This window comes from Phaethon aethereus (assembly GCF_964289735.1).
Source record: "Phaethon aethereus genome assembly, chromosome: 2".
In the NCBI taxonomy this organism is placed as follows: domain Eukaryota; kingdom Metazoa; phylum Chordata; class Aves; order Phaethontiformes; family Phaethontidae; genus Phaethon; species Phaethon aethereus.
Genome location: NC_138582.1, coordinates 18,777,583 through 18,797,808, shown reverse-complemented (window position 1 = coordinate 18,797,808; position 20,226 = coordinate 18,777,583). Strand labels below are relative to the sequence as shown.

Below are 20,226 nucleotides of genomic sequence, written 5' to 3'. Positions count from 1 at the left end.
TATGACGTCATGTTCAGAATGTAACGCTTGGGGAAAAGAAAGGGGGTCATTCGGAGCTATGGTGTTTTGTCTTCCCAAGTAACCGTTACGTGTGATGGAGCCCTGCATTCCTGGAGATGGTTGAACACCTGCCTGCTGATGGGAAGAAGTGAATTAATCCCTAGTGTTGTTTTGCTTGTGTGAGTGGCTTTTGCTTTCCCTATTAAACTGTCTTTATCTCAACCCATGAGTTTTCTCACTTTTACCGTTCTGATTCTCTCCTCCATCCTACCAGGGGGGAGTTGAGCGAGTGGCTGTGTGGTGCTTAGTTGCTGGCTGATGATAAACCACAACACATTCTCAATTTCCAGTCTAGCAAAGCTTGAGAAGAATAACTACACAAAATGTTATTAAGAAACAAAATTAGTCAAAAAGTAGGAACGAAGGATATTAATAATATGTGAGCGCCAAGTAAATAACTTGACATGAAATCCAGCTCTAGCAATGAAAAATTACCATAATGACTTAGTGTCAGAACCTCTGAAACTTCAGCTGCAGATGAGGTTTCTTTTTTGCAGGTTACTCTCGGAGGTGCAAGAGAAGGAATAAATGAATACAGCATCTTTACATTAAATGGCAAAAACGTGCCTATGCTTATTTTAGTGGTCAGTAATGTCAAACATGAGCACAGTAGTGAAAGAAATCTACATATCAATAAATTATTGAAAAAAGAGATTTAAGTTATTATTCAACAAAGTTAATTAACCTGTCAAGATGACCTCAGCTGAGGAGAGAAGAATTATTTGCTGAAATTTCTTTCTGCTCTACAGGGCTTGCATTTCTTATAAGGATATATTTTTTACATCCTCCTATTTACAAAAAAAGTCTTCTGTAGAAAATCACAGTATTGGAATGACACTGGAACAGCCATGGACAAAAGAGAGTTTGGGGTCTTTTTCCTGCTAGTTTCAGGACATCCTTACCTTGCCAGCTGTTCAAGCTGTACTAAAACTGTTCAGGATGAATGGTAAAGTTCTTTTAAATCTTTTTTTAATTCATGGCCCATAAAGGGAAGTTCTCTGCTAAACTCCTTGAAATGGCTGAATAATTCTTTAAAGATGAAACTTCATACACTTCATTTGAAAGTCTAGTTATTACTGTGCAGTATTATTTGAAGAACAGAGAGAAACATATGGCTGACTCTAGACATATGAATTCAGTATCACTGGAGATAGAAATTCCCTTTTAGTAGAAATACCAAGAGTTTAAAACCAATGTTTCAAAACAGTGGAGAAGAAGAAATTATTTGCTTGTATGTTTTTCCAAAAGTTTTAAGGTTGAAAATAGCAGCAGAAAGGTTACACTTCAGAGGATACATAGCCACACATATTTTTTGGTGACTGAAAGCTGATTGGGAAACTATAAATACTATGGTTCCTTTGTCCTTACCTGATAGAAATGTAAAGGTACACTCACTCCTGAATATGCATAACTTCCTCTCAAATAAAAGAATAGAAAGATAATTTCCAGCTCTACTGTTGTACCTTCCAAATGCATAAATTGCATATAAGGTAAATAAGTATATACTTCAGTTCCTGATTTAATTGATCTACAACTTACATAATTTTCTTAACTTTTCTCACCTTCCAATTTAATTATCTAACCTCCCCACTGGTGCTTTCATTCATTAATCTACACACATCTTATAAACTGGTCTTATGAAAAAAACTTTTCAACCCTTACCACATTATCTTTCAGTTATGAATCGACTGGAGGTCTAAATGGCAGATCCTTACCTGTCCTACACACCTCCCCACAGCACTGAATCGTGCACAGCATATTCTTCACGGTCAGCTTACACAGTTGCTCTGCCCCACCCGGTATGTCTGCTACTCTTTTTAACCCATTGACAGCATTGGTTTGTACAGAACTATTGCATAACTGCTCTTTCATATGTCATCGTATTTTCTTTCTGAGTAGCAGGCTGTCACCAATCACTCATTAGTGTTTGGAATTAGGTTTTTTATATAAAAAAAGGACGAGACAGTTGAGTAAAACCAGGGTAAAAATTCCTCGGCTAACAAGTTACAGGTGGTATCTATATTAGCATTTTGGTTCAGATCCTCCTTGTAACTCTTAAATGAGCTGAGTGATTTTGATGTGAACAAACTATTTTCCTTTCAGAGGAAGCATATGGAGAAGCACAAGTCTAAGTGCACAAAACAAGTGTTCTGTCTTCTTTTGGAGGCAACGGGGTCAAAATTATTGAGATGTCCTTTTCACAACTTAGAATCATATGAGTAATGATGACATTTAGCCCAGAGGACTAGACCAGATATTGTACAAGGCAACTTCTCCGAACCATATGTAATGTAGATATAGAGGATTCAGAACCAATTATCTGTCTCGTTATCTGTTCCTTTCTGCTGGATTATTTGTTAATGTAGACAAAGACACAGTATGTGAGGAGATGAAAGATATTCCTGATACTACTGTACGGTCAGTATGAACCAATGCTGACATTTAATGCTCACTCTAACACAATTAGCTTTTTTCTGCTATCTGTCTGTCTTTATTGAAAACTCCTCTAGTATTAGTCGTGTATTGAAAATACATCTCCATATGTCTTATTGATCAAGTAAACTCCATTCTTCTTTTTTGCATTTTAATTCATATGTATACTTAGCGTTTTATAGAGGTGTGTGTAGTTCTCCAAGTGAACTAAATAGAACATCATTTAATAACATCAAGATTAATAACAAATTATGAGATCTTATAGACCTTAAAAAAATTAAGCATATTTCATTGTTTATTTTGGTTTCAGTTCTAATACTAATTTGGAGAACTGAACACACCTATAATTTTGACAATTGCTGATTCTTCCTAGGACATATGTAGGAAATGACAGCAATGAGTTTTGGTAAATAAGAGAGAGAATATCAACAAATCTGTTCTATTAATATGTTTAGGTGTCAGGAGGAACTGAGAAAGAAGAAGGAATTAAGAAATGATGGTTACATGTAGTCCAGCTGAGTTGAAGAGGATAGATTCACAATTTAAAAGCAATGTGAAAAGGTGGAGTAAACTCACCAATCAACAAAAAAGAAAAGTTTGCATAGGAGATATTTCCTCTAATGAGCTTGAGAACTGGTTGAAATAATTTTTTTCCCAGTTTTCACATTGGTATTCATTGATGTGATATCTAAGCATCTTTTAAAATTACTTTCAGTCATGCAACTAACACAACTAAGAGAAACTCAATAAAATTAGGTATTCCCCAAAGAGAAATATGAAACTTTGTACATTACATTAACAATGAGCAAGGTCCTAGAAAGAAATCAGAATGCTTTGGAATAATTTAAGAAAACAGCTGCTGCTATTAAGTATAAAGAGACTTGGATCCAACAGAAAGGCTTTTCAAAGCATGTTATATTTTTTTTCTTAGCTTTACTTTGGTGGATTTTTTTATTATGTTTTCTGAAATGGTAATCAAAATAATACAGAAAACATTTTGAAAGCCAACAAATGACCTCAAAAACGTTCATTGCAGCACATACTGATCTCCACCACATCAGATTCTATCCACAGTCACTTTAAAAATTGTGCTGCTTTCTGGAAATGTCTATGTATTTTCTCCTGCCAAGCTACATTAACAACAGTAACAAAAAAAAAAAGCAGTCCTGATCCTCAAATGATCTTTAAAATAAATGATATTATAAATGACTTTATCATACTTATAAATGATATTATGATAATAAATGATCTTTTAGAAGTATAGATCTTCTGATAGTATTTCCCCTTTGAGTTAGTAAAAATGTTTAAAAATAGTACTAATGAAGAAAGGGAAGAAAATCTCAGTATTAAGAGAAACCTTAGGAAATATTCGGAAATTTATTCAACATTCACATATCAGTTAAAAAATCTGATACTACTGTGGAGTTAACCAAGTAGACCCTATATATTTCTGCTCTAGGAGATGCTCAGTTTAATAAATAGCTGATTACAGGCATTTAAATTAATAAATAAATAAAAGTCAAAACATTCTTATAGTTATGAAAAGAGATGTTTTAATGATCATTGTTACTCATGTCAGTAAGTTAAAGCAAATAAAATGAATGTCATAACTAAATAAAACAATGTATATATGTTAAGTTTTCATATAATGAGAAACAGAACAATTAATTTCTTCATCAATATTTAAATATTTTTCCCTGACTAAAGTTTATAACAAAATACTAAGATATTTCAGTTTCTTCTCATTAAAATGATATTCAATATAAATCTATTCTATGTTTCTGAATGTCTCTCCAGGATTTATTACATAGAATTTCCCCCAGAAACTGATTTAATGTTTTCAGTATAGAAAAAATCAAGCACAATAAACTGTGAGAGGCACTCTGTAATCTGAGACACACATTATGTGTTTTGTCTTTGACTGTTACTTTATTTTAAAAGACTGAAGTGATTTTTTTCCTACATTTTCATATACTTTTTCCATATACTCTTTTGAAACACTTCTTTGCTTTTAAGACTTCCACAACATAATCTACTTCAGTTGTTCTCTGTTGTTTTGTTTATTTTTTCGGTTTGAACATTGTTTCTTCTTATCAGCTAAGGAGAACACGAATACTGATTCAGGACTCGATTTCCCACTACATTTAGTGAAAGATCAAACCAAGATCATTGCATTAATACGATTACTCACACAGTACTACACTGTTATTTAGGTGTTCTGCAAAAAAACCCTGACATTTAGAAAGGAGGGCTGTTGTGATTTTGCCTTCTACTGTTTCCTAAGATTCAATAGCCATAAGCTACCATCCTTCTCCTTCTAATAAAGGAAGCAGGAACGGTAAACGTACATCGAGTGTTTATGCGTAAGGATAAGGGGAAAAGCAAACAAGAGTTTGCTTTTTTCTGGGAGTCTCTTATAGATCACCCAAACAGGACGAAGAGGCAGATGAAGCACTCTACAAGCGACTGGCTTAAGTCTCACAATTGCGAGCCCTTGTTCCTGTGGGGGACTTCCACTTACCAGGCATCTGCTGAGAGTATAACAAGCAGAGAGGAAACAGTCTAGGAGGTTCCTGGTGTGTGTGGAGGATAACTCCCTGACACAGCTGGTGAGTGAGCCCACAAGGGGAGGTGCCTTGCTGGACCTGCTGTTTACGAACAGAGAAGGGCTGGTGGGAGACGTGATGGTCGGATGCCATCTTGGGCTTAGCAACCACGATATGATAGAATTCTCAATTCTTGGTGAAGTAAGGAGAAGGGTCAGCAAAACCACTACCATGGACTTCCGGAGAGCAGACTTCAGCCTGGTCAGGTCACTGGTCGAGAGAGTCCCTTGGGAGACAGTCCTGAAGGGCAAAAGGGTCCAGGAAAGCTGGACGTTCTTCAAGAAGGAAATCTTAAAGGTGCAGGAGCAAGTGGTTCCCATGTACCATAAGACGAGCTGGCAGGGAAGGCGACTGCTCTGGCTGAACAGGGAGCTTTTGCTGGGACTCAGGAATAAAAGAAGTATTTATGACCTTTGGAGGAACAGGGAAGCAACTCAAGAAGAGTAAAAGGATCTCAGGTCATGCAGAGAGAAAATTAGAAAGGCAAAAGCCCAGCTAGAACTCAATCTGGCCACAATCGTAAGGGATAACAAAAAATGGTTTTACAAATGTATTAACAACAGGAAGAGAGCCAAGCAGAATCTCCATCCATTATCAGATGCAGGGGGGAACATTTTCAGCAAGGATCAGGTCAAGGCTGAGGTACTTAATGCCTTCTTTGCCTCAGTCTTTAACAGTCAAACAGAGGAATCTGCAGGGTATTCCCTGAGCTGGAAGACAAGGGATGGAGAGCAAAATAAACTCCCCATAAACCAGGAGGAAGCAGTTAACAACCTGCTATGTCACCTGGACACTCACAAGTCTATGGGGCATGACAAGATCCACCCAGGAGTACTGAGAGAGCTGGTGGAGGAGCTTGCCAAGCCACTCTCTGTCATGTATCAGCAGTCCTGGTTAACAGGGGAGGTCCCAGAAGACTGGAGGCTTGCCAGTGTGACACCCATCTACAAGAAGGGCTGGAAGGAAGATCCTGGGAACTACAGGCCTGTCAGCCTGACCTCGGTACCGGGGAAGATTATGGAGAGGCTCATCTTAGAGGGTGCTTACAAGGCATGTGCAGGACGACCAATGGATCAGGCACAGCCAGCATGGGTTCATGAAAGGCAGGCCCAACCTGATTTCCTTCTATGACCAGGTGACCCACCTAGTGGATGAGGGAAAGGCTGTGGATGTTGTTTGCCTGGTCTTTAGTAAAGCCTTTGACAGCGTGTCCCACAGCATTCTCCGGGAGAAACTGGCAGCTTATAGTTTAGACAGGTGTACTCTTGGCTGGGTAAAAACTGGCTGGATGGCCAGTTGTGGTGAATGGCATTAAATCCAGCTGGCGGCCAGTTACAAGCGGTGTTCCCCAGGGCTCAATTTTGGGGCTGGTCTTGTTCAATACCTGTCTTGATGACCTGGATGAGGGGATCGAGTGCTCCCTCAGTAAGTTTGCAGATGACTCCAAGTTGGGTGGGAGTGTTGATCTGCTGGAGGGTAGGAGGGCTCAGCAGAGGGATCTGAACAGGCTGGATCGATGGGCAGAGGCCAACTGTATGAGATTTAATAAGGCCAAGTGCAGGGTCCTGCACTTTGGCCACAACAACCCCATGCAACGCTACAGGCTTGGGGAGGAGTGGCTGGAGAGCAGCCTGGCGGAAAGGGACCTGGGGGTGCTGGTTGACAGCCAGCTGAACATGAACCGGCAGTGTGCCCAGGTGGCCAAGAAGGCCAACAGCATCCTGGCCTGTATTGGAAAGAGTGTGGCCAACAGGAGTAGGGAAGTGATTTTGCCCCTGTACTCAACACTGGTGAGGTTGCACCTCAAATACTGTGTTCAGGTTTGCGCACCTCACTACAAGAGGAATATTGAGTGTGTCCAGAGAAGGGCAATGAAGCTGGTGAGGGGTCTGGAGCACTAGTCTTATGAGGAACATCTGAGGGAAATGTAAAATGTGGGTGTTGGTCTCTTCTCCCATGTAACTAGTGACAGAACAAGAAGAAATAGCCTCACTTTGCAACAGGGGAGGTTTAGATAGGATATTAGGAAAAAAATATTTACTGAGAAAGTCGTTAAACATTGGAACAGGCTGACTAGGAAGATGGTGGAGTCACCATCACTTGAAGTATTCAAAAACATCTGGACATGTCACTTAGGGACATGGTTTAGTGGGCATGGTGGTTTTGGGTTGATGGTTGGACTTGATGATCTTAAAGGTCTTTTCCAACCTTAATCATTCTGTGATTCTGTGAAAGACAATAAAGGACTGTGAAAACTATCAACGTGTTCTGACACTACTATGGCTGTCTTTAAAATAATGCACCGCTGTCCACAATGTAATGGAATTTTATTTGTGTTTTAATATATTTTGGAATTTAATTGGAATATTTAATTTGGAATATTTTTGGTGATTTAAAGGTTACCTATATTCTAGTTCTGTTCAATATCTAATTAAGCTCAATACTAACTAGTTTTAAGATCTTTTGCTGATACTTATATTCTTATTTATTCCACCTTTCATAGGTTTTTTCAAATTACACAAAACTGGAATGAAAATTAATCTAACACAATGATTAAATGGAACGATTTGATTAGCACTTTTGAAAAAATAAATTGTATTTTTAAACAAAATAGTTGGAAAAGAATAGTATTTTATCCTATAGGATTCCATTAATGTAATCAAAGTGTACTCTTAAGGGCATCTTCAACTGTAAAATGCACTGGTAGCTACTTGAGTCCAAATATAACTATGCTTTTTAACAAGTAAAAGTGGAAAGGCTTTACAATAAATGATAAAAAAGGTTATGGCTGTGAGCAGAAAACCTTTAGAATTAGAATGTGAAACTTTAATTATTTTCTTACTATTTTTCAGCGATTTAGAACAAACAACAGCATTTATTCATGTTGCACAAAAATGTATTTCTCAGATCATTACAATACCTGCTCTGTAGATCTTCCTGCTGTATAATATCTCCTTTCTCCCACATTCTACCATTTCTTTCATTTCTTTCATTTTCTCCACCTTGCAACAACATTTGCTTTCTCATCCACCTTAAACAAATTTCTGACTTCTGATTTGTCATTAGTGGAACCCACCCCTCTCTCTTAAGTCTCAAATTACTTGTTGAAGAAGTAAGAACTTAACTGAGTTAGTGTGAGTCTTTCCAGAAAGCTCATTCTTGCACAGTGATGTAGCATAGCAGGAAGCGTTGCTGCAAGAGCAATTATGGTAGCCATAACTCTTTCCCTTTTATAAGTTTGCGCTGTCATTATCTTTTTTTTTTTTTTAATAAGATATACATGTTTTTTTGGATGGTATATATGATGTATACTATATTCTATCTGTAAGTAAAAATTTTATTCATGCTCTCTTCAACAGCTTGCCATCATTAGAGGTTAGAAGATACAAATTTGAAGATTTATTGTAGTCCTATTAGTCTGATATAAAAGGTGTATTTTGGATTACTGTTTCCCCCTCTAGTCATATAGTTGTATTAACACATTTTCTTAAGTGTTTATTGTTACTGGACATTATAGTATATGAACTTGATAATTAATCTCTTTTGAGAAGTAAAGAAAGTTTTGTTTCATCTGAAAATTGTTTACTTTAGGGTCATCTTTTAAGTTTCAAGTAAAGATTATGCAGCCTATTACTATTATTAAGCTTATATTACGTTATTATTCGTACAGGCAAATGTAGGAGAAATTAAATTCATTCTGTGTTGATCTTTACTTGGCATAAAGTTATTTTGGCAAAATTCTTAAACACAAGTATTTTTCCAAGGTGCTATTGACAAATAGCAGACAATTTGGCTGGATTTAGATTAATATTTCTCTGATGAAAATTTTTACATTTCTCCAAACTTCAAGAGCTGTAACCTTCGCAGACAAACCAACAAAAAGAAAAAAAAAAGTTATCAGAACATTTTGATTACACACATACAATAGTGCCCCAAAACTTTTAGATTTAAAACTCTCTGTCCTACCATTTCTGACAACTTAGAAAAAAAGAAAATAAAACATGAAGATCTTTTCTTTTTTTTGCCCTCTGCTAAACGTTTTTTGTTTTAAAAGTGAAACATAAACAAAGCTTGTCTGCTCCCCTCAGATATATGTCAGGCAACATTCCATCTTCAGACTTGTAGTTTGATAAGCAACACCTTTGTTCTACTCATGAGTCATTTAAACAAGGCTTGAGTGAAGATTTGCATCACATAATGCTGATTTTCAGAAGGAAGATTATTTGGGATGGAGAGCAGTCTAAAAAGCTAAACAGTAATCTGCACAGAGAGATATTGCAACAAACCCTTATATTTAATGTATATACTGGTTCAGATTCTTCTGAATGTCTCATTTTATGGACATTCTTTTATATTCTCATGCTTCCACAAATTACAAGGTGCAATACGACTTTCATATTGCATTCTAAAATCAGAACACTCTCATAGCTTTGGTTTCAACTGAAATTAACATGTTCATGGCATTGCATACAGTTAAAATCAATATCTCTACAGCTAACACAATAACCCGGATCAAGGTACACATGATAATAAAGAACTAAAAAGAAGCTCTGAAATTATTTCACTGTGATCACATGTTCGTTTTATTCATAAATTATTCAGGGACTGGTCTCTGAGCATTTTAAATAAAGGAAGATCCTTAAACATGTACAACTGAGGGGTGTCCAATTCTATAAATAGTGTCTGGATAATAGTTTTCTCTCAAAAATAAGGCTGCAGTGTTCCTGTCAAAGTTTCCACAAGCTTTTTTTTCCCCCCTGTATCTTTTGTAAATGAACAGGTTAATTCTATAACATAAACACTGAGTTCAGGTCTACTATGCAGATATTTTGCTGAGTATATCTATTAAAGCTCACACAGTTTTGCTGTTTATGTGTAGGTCTACTTTAGAGACATATGCAGCAATCCACTGACACAGGTTTTGCATATTGGGAAGATATGGAAAAAGGGATTTAATCTGTGGAAAGGTAATCATAGTTATAATTTAATAAGGAAAACAACACAGCCACAAATGTTTTTAAAATGCAGAACTCTCTTCAATGTCTGTGCTAACAGAAAAAGCCAAGCTGATTCAATTTGCTTACTTTTGTCTGCTAGAGAGAAAGAAAATAGGCAAGACATGACAACAGTATCCATACCTAAACATCTGGTCTCAATTCCGCTCCAGAGTCCAGAAGACAGGCATTCCCTCACTGCAGAGCCAACTAGCATGTATCCTGAGTCACAAGTAAATATAGCTGTAGATCCGTATGTTACTTGAGTTCCAATCTTATTCCCATTTGGAGGTGTAGGAAGTTCTCCACAAGAAATAACTTTATGGCAAAAGCAAAGCAAGAAAGAAGGGGGAAGGACCAATTAAAATTGTCCCTGTAAAGTTAAACCCACCCACTGTTCAGAACATTATTAACTGCTGTTTAATTATGTTGGTTTTATCAATAGCTTGTTCTTAATATCAGAATATTACTATTGTTGCCATTTAAAAAATTACCTTTATGTTTCTTTTGAAGATGTAATATTTATCTTCTAGTTCATAATGAAATGCTTGACGTAACATTACACAATACGTTGTTATGATGAGTGAACAATGGACATGGAATTCCTTGTTATTTATTCACAATTCAAAGCATCTTTTTATTCAAAATCATAGTTTTTCTTTAATGATTTTCTTTTAAGGATTAGTAAAAAGAACTTTGCTATTATTAAACAAGATGGTGGTCTTTTAAAGAAAAAAGGGTTACAAATTATATAGTATGTACAGTATCTATATAGACAGATACAGATATAGATATATACACAACATTTTTAACACTAGCAGTTGTGAAATATTGTAATTAACTTCTTAAAATCCTCTGAATTATAAATGAAATTCCCAATAGGTTATAAGGAACTCAAAATTAAGGTCAATTTCAAATACAATTAATCTGTCATCGGAATTGCATTTTTCAGACCCTTTTTTTTATTAGTTTCAAATATAGTCTCAATAAATTCTAAATATATTCTAACTCACAGTTATCTGGCTTATCTACACTTATTTTTTTCTGCTTTTTAGATATGTGTGGACTTATACACATACTTGCAGATACACACAGTTTAGATACATACACCAAAACCACAGTCATATCTCATTCTATCAGTGTACATCATGTGGTGTTTCACAAAGAGGAAGAATTTTGGGGTTTCAAAGTATACCCAAAACTCCACAATGTTGAAAAATAAATGTCTAACTTTAAATACATAAAGAAACCTGTGTTTCACAGGGGTGGGGAGCATATCTGTAGCCACACATTTTCTTGTTTAAAGTATCTGAATATTCATTACTTTTTTTTTTTTAAAGTAGCTATTGCTGGTTATCAGGATACAAGCTAATGGTAAGGAATAATGTAGACTTGCACACTGTATGGTAACCATTTGAAAAGAGGGATTATTTTTTTTACGATGTGTGCAGAGAGGATACAAAGCTTTTGCATTTTTCTAGACTATACTGCATTCCTAACCTAGAAAAATATACAGGAAAATGTTCTCTATTACTCATTTGGACCTTTATAAATTTAGGGATCTTTAAAATCCAGAAGTGTGCTTACAAATATTTTCTTGTCACTAATCCTAATGGACTGTATTTGTAAATAATAACATTTAGGAAACCCAGGCATTCCAGCCAGGAAATATTTTTCTATTTAACTGATACCAATATTTGATTAGTTAATTTCTATTTCATCCAAATACAATATTTTTATCCGTAGCCTGTACAGCAGATGCAGATACAACATGTACTCACTTTGGCAGTAAGGTCGCTCATTTCTCCAACTCCAGGTGCCATTAGCAAGACACTCGATAGATGCTGGTCCCAAACCATAATAGCCTGGATCACAGCTGAAAACTACTTTTGTTTTATACTCATAATGTGAACCATTCACTATTCTCCATCTTCCATGTTCCAGTGTAAAAGAATTGATGCTTGGACATGTAATAACTTCCAAAATAACAAAAACATATTGTTATTTGTGTCTTAGTATAGGCAAATTAGGAAAATCTGCACAATGACATAATATTTGAAGAGTAAGACTGTATTTGAAATTGCCTGTGGTTAGCAGGTGCAAGTTCTCTCATTTAATTAATAATGATCAATGTCTCAGACAGAGCAGCGACTGTGTATGAAGAGCTCTGCAATTGGTGTAGATAGAAACTCTACCATGGTTGAAGTTCCATGATAGCCATGGAACTCCTGTGACACTTTACATCAGACATCAGAATCTTTACTGAAATGCTAGCTACATTTCAATATAGGAATTATTTTTCAGGTAAATTCTATATTGGTGACAGATAAAATAATATCCGTATCCAAGATGTCTTTTCAGCAGCTACACATTTTTATCTCATGTCTTAATTCCACATGTTCTTGCTCCAGAAACCAAACAAAAATGTTCTACAACCCTAATCTAACAGAAAAAGTTTAACAAGCTTAGCATTTTTTTTTCCATGATCAAAAGACACAAAGGAAAATCTTTGCTGGACACTACTTTCTTTCTCTCCATTCAGATTGGTCCTTTAAACAGAAGAAAAGGCATGAGGGAATGCAATTTACAAAAACAAGAAAAAGAAAAAAAATGAAAAAAGGGAAACTTCTTGAAAATTATTCTAGGGTATGTTTTCTTTCCTTTCCAAAATTCATTGGGTGAAATAATCCAAATCTTAATGTGCATCAGACACTCTGACATTTCTGTAGCAGTCTTACAATCACCTGGGTTTTCATACCCCATTTAAAACTGATGGTATCCATTTCTCTTTGGGACTGAACATGCATTTTCTCTTCAGTGATGTTCCCCCAAGTTTAGATAGTGTAGGATTATAACGATGGAATGAAGATAAACAATAAACAGCAGTTTCGAACAAGTATCCCAGAGTAACAGAGACTTTGCATTTCTGGATAGGAAATAGGGTTTGTTAACAGCATATAAACTGTGCAGCTCTCACTGAAGAGATGGCTTTTGCATAAAACTCTGCAACCATTAACATTGATTTAGCTGTAAATATCAGTTTGAATGTATTCTATAATCTCTTGTGTATTTCTTCTGCTGTCACAGAAAGTATCAATATGTATCTCAACTATATACATTTCAAATATATATTTCACAATAATTTAATACCAGCAATTATTCATAGATTAAAGTAGCTTGTAGCTGAAATTTAAAGTAATGTGGAGATTTGCACCTTGGATAAATAAACAAAATGTACAGCCAGGGTCTTACTCACTAGAGAGTTTTTACATGTTACTTACCTACACAGCGAGGTGTTTTATTGTGATTGCTCCAGGTACCATCTGGCTGGCAGACTGCAGTAGTAAGTTCCTTTGCAGATAGTCTATATCCATCATTGCAGAAATAAGTAACATGGGTGCCAACTAAGTAATCTGTAGTTAATATCCCACCATTTAATGGAGCTTTAGGAATTCCACAAGATATTGCTAAGTAAAGAGAAAGACATAGTTATTTTATATCTTCTTCACTATAAGCTTCCGCTCACCTCAAAGGGTATATACATTGTAAAATCAACAGTCTTCAATTAATAAAAATGATTTTTTAATTCATTAATGTGTGTTTTAAGCCTATAAATAAATTGCTTTAAAATTTTGGGGTATTAAATCTCAGGAAGTTTTTGGGTTTTGATGGAGAAGGTTAAAAATCAGAACAATGGTTCATAAATCTGCAGCTATCCATTCAAAACACAGAAGATAATCAAAGAAAAGGGAATAGAAATATCTGGAAAAAATATGCTCAACATAATTGAATGAGTAAAACACCAGTCTGAGACACTAGATATCTAGTTTGTACATCAGGTTTCTTCTATCAGATGTACTATGTGATCTCCAGCAAAGCACTAAAATTACCTTTCAACATAGTATTTTTCCTCCTGCAAAGCAGAAAGAAGATACCCCTTTGAAAATATTGAAAACTGTCAAATGAAAGTGTAAGCCACTTTTTTATTTTTACTTATCCAACTGAAAGAAAGTACCAAGGGAAAATTTTGATCTAAATAATACACTGTCTGAAATAAAATAAAACAAATAAAAAAAAAGCTTAGGCACTTAACTCCTAAGTACGTTATTTTGAAGTGGAATCTTGAACCCTAAGAAACTACCTACCCTGCCTACAACAGAGATCTGAAAAGTTAAGCCTCTCAGACGATGTATAAACACTTGATAAAAAAGAGTAATCTATTTTTGCCCCTATTGTGAGCTGATCTGATGTAAGACAGATCTGCTTCATAAGCAATATAATAAAAATGTGGCACTGTACCAAAGCTAATAATCACAGCTGAGCCACAGGTAAAGCACTGATGCCATCACAACTTGCAGAACAGAGGTGATAGGATCAATGTTAAAATATGCTTGAACTGCCATAAAAAGAAACTGCATATGACATGTAGATTTTTAAAAAAGGGACACATTATCCTGAAAAGATCACAGAAAACTATTATTCATTTACTCATTATCTCATCTGGGCAACCATAAAAACATATATCATGGTTATCACAATATCTACTGGCAACTAGAGACAAACACATGTTTAGAAAAAAACCCAAAACAACAGTGATTAGGAGACAGTGAGGCCTCAAGACAGTCATTGAATTCCATCTTCCAGAGTGTATGAGGACCTGATCCCAGAGGGATAAAAAGTGACAAGTTAACTAATCTAGAAGGTCCATCTCCTGCTTCTTACTAAACATTCGATAAAGCTATTCTATTTTACCTTATATCACTGAAGAAAGAAACGGAGCCTCCATGACACTCAAATAAATACATATGACCAAGTTGGTGTTTATTATATCTCAAATTTCTCAACAGCTTGGATTGCAGCAGCAAACATTAAACAGGCCTATCCATGCAAAGAGGAGGATAACAAAAACTGATAACCAAGGTATGATCAAATAACACTGTTTACTACATAACTGGCCAAGCTAACCTCTTCCTTCAAAAGCACATGTTAATGATAGAAAGAAGTTTCAGATAATAATGGAGTTGCCAGAACCAAATCCACTGCCAGCTACATCAGGATCAGCATTCAAGCAGGGTATAAAAGCTAATATTCACCAGCAAAAGGCTTGTAACATTGTTTACAATCCTGAGTACCAACAAACGCTACAGAACTATTTGTTCACATACTTCAAATTCTGTCTCTTTTTAGCAATCAGCAAAATATATATCAGATATTTTGTAGATACAACCTGAGATGGTTTATATCTGCCATTGAGATTAATTACTCCTTGGGTATTCAGAAGTTGCCATTAGTGTCTTGATAAATTTTGAGTCAAATTATCCATGTTAACAGAATCGATCTTGTGGCACAAGAAAAATGTATCCTCCCCTTAACCTTACGTTTTTAAGAAACAATTTTCATCCCAGCACACAAAATGCTTGATAACAGGCTTTTACATAAACAACAGAGGTCCCAAGGAATCACTCAATGACGTTTTTAGTTTACAGCAGTTATGAGCTGAATTTTACATATGTGGAAACTTGCACATAAATTTAGCTTTTAGTTAAGGGAAAAAATGTAAAAATATCAAGACAAGTTATTGCCACATAACAACTTGACAGGAAAAAAGTGACAAATATGGAACATCCAAAAGTGCCCCAAAGCTAGGTTTATCACAGAAATGTTTGGTTATTATATGTCAGCTTCAGCAGCATTGCAAGTCAACATCATAACTGTAATCACAACTGAAGCATTAAATCTATTCTTTGTTCACAAACTTCAGAACACATTCCAGTTCCAAAGATATACACATCCAGCCCTTGGAAGACCTTAACTTCTTTAGTTCTCAAAGACCACCAGTACATTCTAAAGACTTATCTGAAATTTCAGAAACTATTATCAGACCAAGATGAAGTTCTTAAATACTCTTCATTAAATGTTAAGGCACTATTAAATGTTTCTGTGATGACAGTTTCCCAAACATAAATCAGACTATTCACCCTATAAAGGACCTTCAATCCTTGCATTTGCTCTGCCTCACTTACGAACACTTAGCAGATGTAGCTACCTTCACATCTCAGGCATATGAGAAGAAAATGGAATATCAATGCAGACACCAGTCTATAGCTGATAACATTTACCAGGAGCATTTTAAACAGAGGAAAGGCTACTGAAATTATTCAGTGACATAACCCTCTGAACTCAACTACTTGGACATTCAACTTGTGAAGAATTAAGAAATTTTATGAAAACTAAATTTTTTGTAGATTGCCTTACAAATCACTCTAAAGGATGCCAACTATTTCTCTGGCATTTAATAAGTTACTAATTGAGTTTTCACACCTGTCCCAACACAGCCATTCATTTGGAAATAAACAGAAGTCTATTTTGAATAAGTACAAGACTTATTTATCTTACACAGAGCTATATTAATTTCTCTAATGTATATGAATATGACTATCTCAAACCTATAGCCATGTCTAAAAAAATGTAAAGGTAGAAAGTATTATGCTTTACTCATCAGATATTTGTTCCCAGACCACTACAAATGTACTTTAGCTTAATTTTTGTGAAAATCATAACTCGTCAGGTATCATACCTGATCAGGTATATTTGGTATTCTCTTTCTTTTTAATTTTTTTTAACGCTTTAGTATAATTTGCATAACAATCACCAGTTGTGTAACACTTATATCTGCTGTTACAGGCAATTTAGATCACTGAGCTACAGAGTTCTGGATATAGTTTATGTTTTAAACTTTACTTACTTAACATTCCTACCTACAATTCCTGTAAAAGCATTTACCTGTTATCTATATATGTTATTATAAAATATTAATACTGATTTCTGATGAGGACTATGTGAGACAATGTTTATTTCCAAGATAAATATTTCATAATTAAAACCAAGACTTATGTAATACTGGGATAAAAAACTTAAAATGTAAAAAATAACTGGAAGAAAGACAAATGTCTTAAAACACTTTGAAGCTTCTGAGATCTATGAACAGTTGTAAATATTCAACCATTTATATGAATCCATGTTAAATTCATGCATTCAGATAGATCATTGTAAACCTACCCATTCTTTCAAAAGTTTATCATAATCAAACTTCATAATTTAGTTAACTATGGGAATCTTACTGACTTGTGATGGGAGGTTTAAGATCATTAAAAATGAGATGGATCAAAGGATGATAACCCTTTCATATTAAGATTCATTTAATGTATGTCTGTATAAACAGAATAATTAATATCTCAAAGTTAGAACAGTAAAAGTTTGTAAATAATTTGTGTTGCTGTTACCATTATACTAATAAATATTAGATTCTGAAGCAGTTTCCTTCTACTTCTTTTCATGACAGAAGAAGGGTGCTTTTGTATTAACTTTGCAATAGGATTCAGGTAATTGCTGAGGTCTGGTTTGAGGCATTTTTTTTTGGTTCCTTACTACTGTGTTGAGTCTCTTCTACCGAGATATGTTTAGTTCTATAAATAATGTAAAAAAGCTTTCTTCCAAGGTTAAAATGTGTATCTGGATTTTTCAGGTTCTGTCAGTCCTCTAGTGCAAGTGATTTGAAGAATGGCTGGCATTATCTATTTAGAGGTTCAGAGATCAAGATTTCTATTCATACAGGTGTAAGAATGAGAACATTAAAAATTGCTCCAACATTACTCATGAACTTGGAAAAAAAAAGCTGTAGTGGAAAAGGCTACTGGCATTCGTTAGTTACAGGAGAGGATTCAGAAGTTATAATAATGGTACAGATACAACGTGAAAAATGTAAAGAGAAAGCATTAGTTTAAATACAATCATGAATTATACTCCAGACAGTAAAAAATGTTTGCAAAGAAATGGACATAGTATTGCTAAAAAAAATCCAAACCACCACAAACCACTAGCTGTCCTGACTGTAGAGGTATCATTAAAGAATTCATAAATTTTGAGTCCTTAGAATTCACACTTCCTATAGGATGATTCCAGTAACTACTACGGTGATTTGACTGGTAATCTTCATTTAGGAGGCAGATATAGGAGACAGATAGATTAAAATGTATAATTATAGATAATATTATTATGTATTATTATATACAGATGTACATATACACCTATACATTTTATTATATATTCAATTATATATATATTTAATGTATGTGTATTAGATTTAATACTCTGATTTAATACTCTTTGTACTAGATCAGACAACACTTAACTCCACTTGTTCCTAAAGTATTATCTGAGTATTGCAACTATTTCCATTATTGAACTCTACTTAGTATGTTTAGAAAAATCACCTGCTATTTGAATTTATTAAATTGGTTGGTTTTGGTTTGTGGGGGTTTTTTTTCATTCCACATTGCTTGATACATCTAATTAACAGCCTGATCAAGTACTACAAATAACAGTCATGAAGGTAGTCCTTAGATAACAGATGAGGAGAAAAAGCTAAAGAATAGTATGCAGCAAATGCACCGCCTGTATTTTTTTTTCTAAGGACTTTCAGTTTTCAGAAATACAGGCACATTTTTTAAATATTAAGAGAAATTTATCAAAAAGTTTGAAATGGAGAGTGTTTCACCTTTGACAAAGGTTACATTGTATTGTTTTAGAAACATATGTTTTTTGTCAAAAAAAGCTAATAGGAAATTAGCATAGAATATTCCTATAACATTTATCTCCACTGGTCAACAGGAACAAAATGTACACATTTTGAATAAACACATCTGCAAATTTTTTAATGAAAAAAATCATTCTAATAGTTCACTGAAGGTAAGGTAATCAGAACAATAACTTTCTTTTCAGGAAAGGAAGAATTAGAATGCAATTGTGATGGGTATTAAATAACCATTTCCTTTTCTTTGTTAAGTAGGCTATGTTTTGCTTTTATAAAGCCAAATAAATGAAATATACAGTTAAACTGATGAATTCTCTTTAAAATTTCAATTTAAACCACAAAATATTAGAATGACATCATAGGCAATTCTTTTTTGGTCCAGTTTCTTGTTCTTGGAAATGTAGTAAGTTTGGGGTATTTCTGGTTTTTATATAGTTCTTGGATCACAATAAATGAACTTTACTAAATAGGGAGTTTTAAATCAACTTTTTGAATAACTTCAAATTTTTAAATTGTGGTGTTTTTCCCTCACAGTGATGTAGATTATTTTTAATATCTTCCAGTCTTAGAAAATTATGTTGAAATTTTGTTTTTCAAAAAATACATTTTTTTTTAAGTTTTATAAAGTAGAAAAATTTTGGTACAGAGGCATGACCATTAAACAATTACCCACTATTCATTTTAAGTCAGAAAACTGATGATTTATATTAGGAAAGGAAAAATAAAATTTTCTAAGGTGTATTATTTTATTATGAAAGAATTTACCTTGACAAGCTGGGACTGGAACATCCCATGAGTAATAACCATATGGAGACTTCCTGCATACAGCAGTACTTTTCCCAACGAGCCGAAAACCTCGATCACAAGCCCAGCGAACCATACTGTTGAGCTGTCCACCTGTCTGACTGACAATGAAACCATGTGGAGGCGACTCTGGAGTACTACAGTAGAGAGCTTAAAACATAAATATTAAATAAAGAAAAGATGCGGTTAGAATCCACATGACAATTCTTGACAAATTCTTGTTGAATTCAGTGGACATCTGATAATAAATTGAGAAAATGTCACTAAAAGTTGTTATATATTGTGTCCTGATCACGCATGTAGGAAACAAATTCATTAAGTATAAAAGGGAAACAATAGGGCTTTATGAGAACTTCAGGTTTTAGTATCCTCAAAGGAAATATAGTGATAGCTTACTTGTATGTCAAGTCTTTTTTCACCAACTTCTTTTTTAATCCAAATAAGGTACAGAACTTTAGTTCATGATGAAATTTATTGTAATTAGATAAATTTCAGTCATATACTATTTTTTTAAAGAATGAAACATCAAGGGTATACTACACATAAGTCTTATCAAATAATCTTTTCCTTCTGCTCCTAAATAAATAATTTCTTTATAACACTGTGATGCAATGAACTAAACTAGAAAATGTAAACCAGATTTTAATCATATTTATAAGTGTTACCATAAATCCATGGAAAAAACACTGAATCTGCTTTTTTTGTGTGATTTATTTAGAACAGAAAAAGTGTTACA

General features: G+C 34.5%; 1 protein-coding gene across 3 annotated transcripts in view; it reads right to left on the bottom strand.

Annotated features, from left to right (window-relative positions):
* Positions 1-20,226, bottom strand: part of CSMD3 (CUB and Sushi multiple domains 3) — a gene marked incomplete at its 5' end in the record, with an annotated part of 769,714 nt that overhangs the window by 83,615 nt on the left and 665,873 nt on the right. For 2 of the 3 annotated variants that reach the window (XM_081996335.1, XM_081996337.1), the window contains 4 exons: positions 10,238-10,411; positions 11,875-12,069; positions 13,375-13,560; positions 19,452-19,640. In XM_081996335.1, coding sequence (XP_081852461.1) covers positions 10,238-10,411; positions 11,875-12,069; positions 13,375-13,560; positions 19,452-19,640 — 744 coding nt within the window. The remainder of the gene's footprint in view (positions 1-10,237; positions 10,412-11,874; positions 12,070-13,374; positions 13,561-19,451; positions 19,641-20,226) is intronic. The other variant, XM_081996336.1, reaches the window with a different exon arrangement.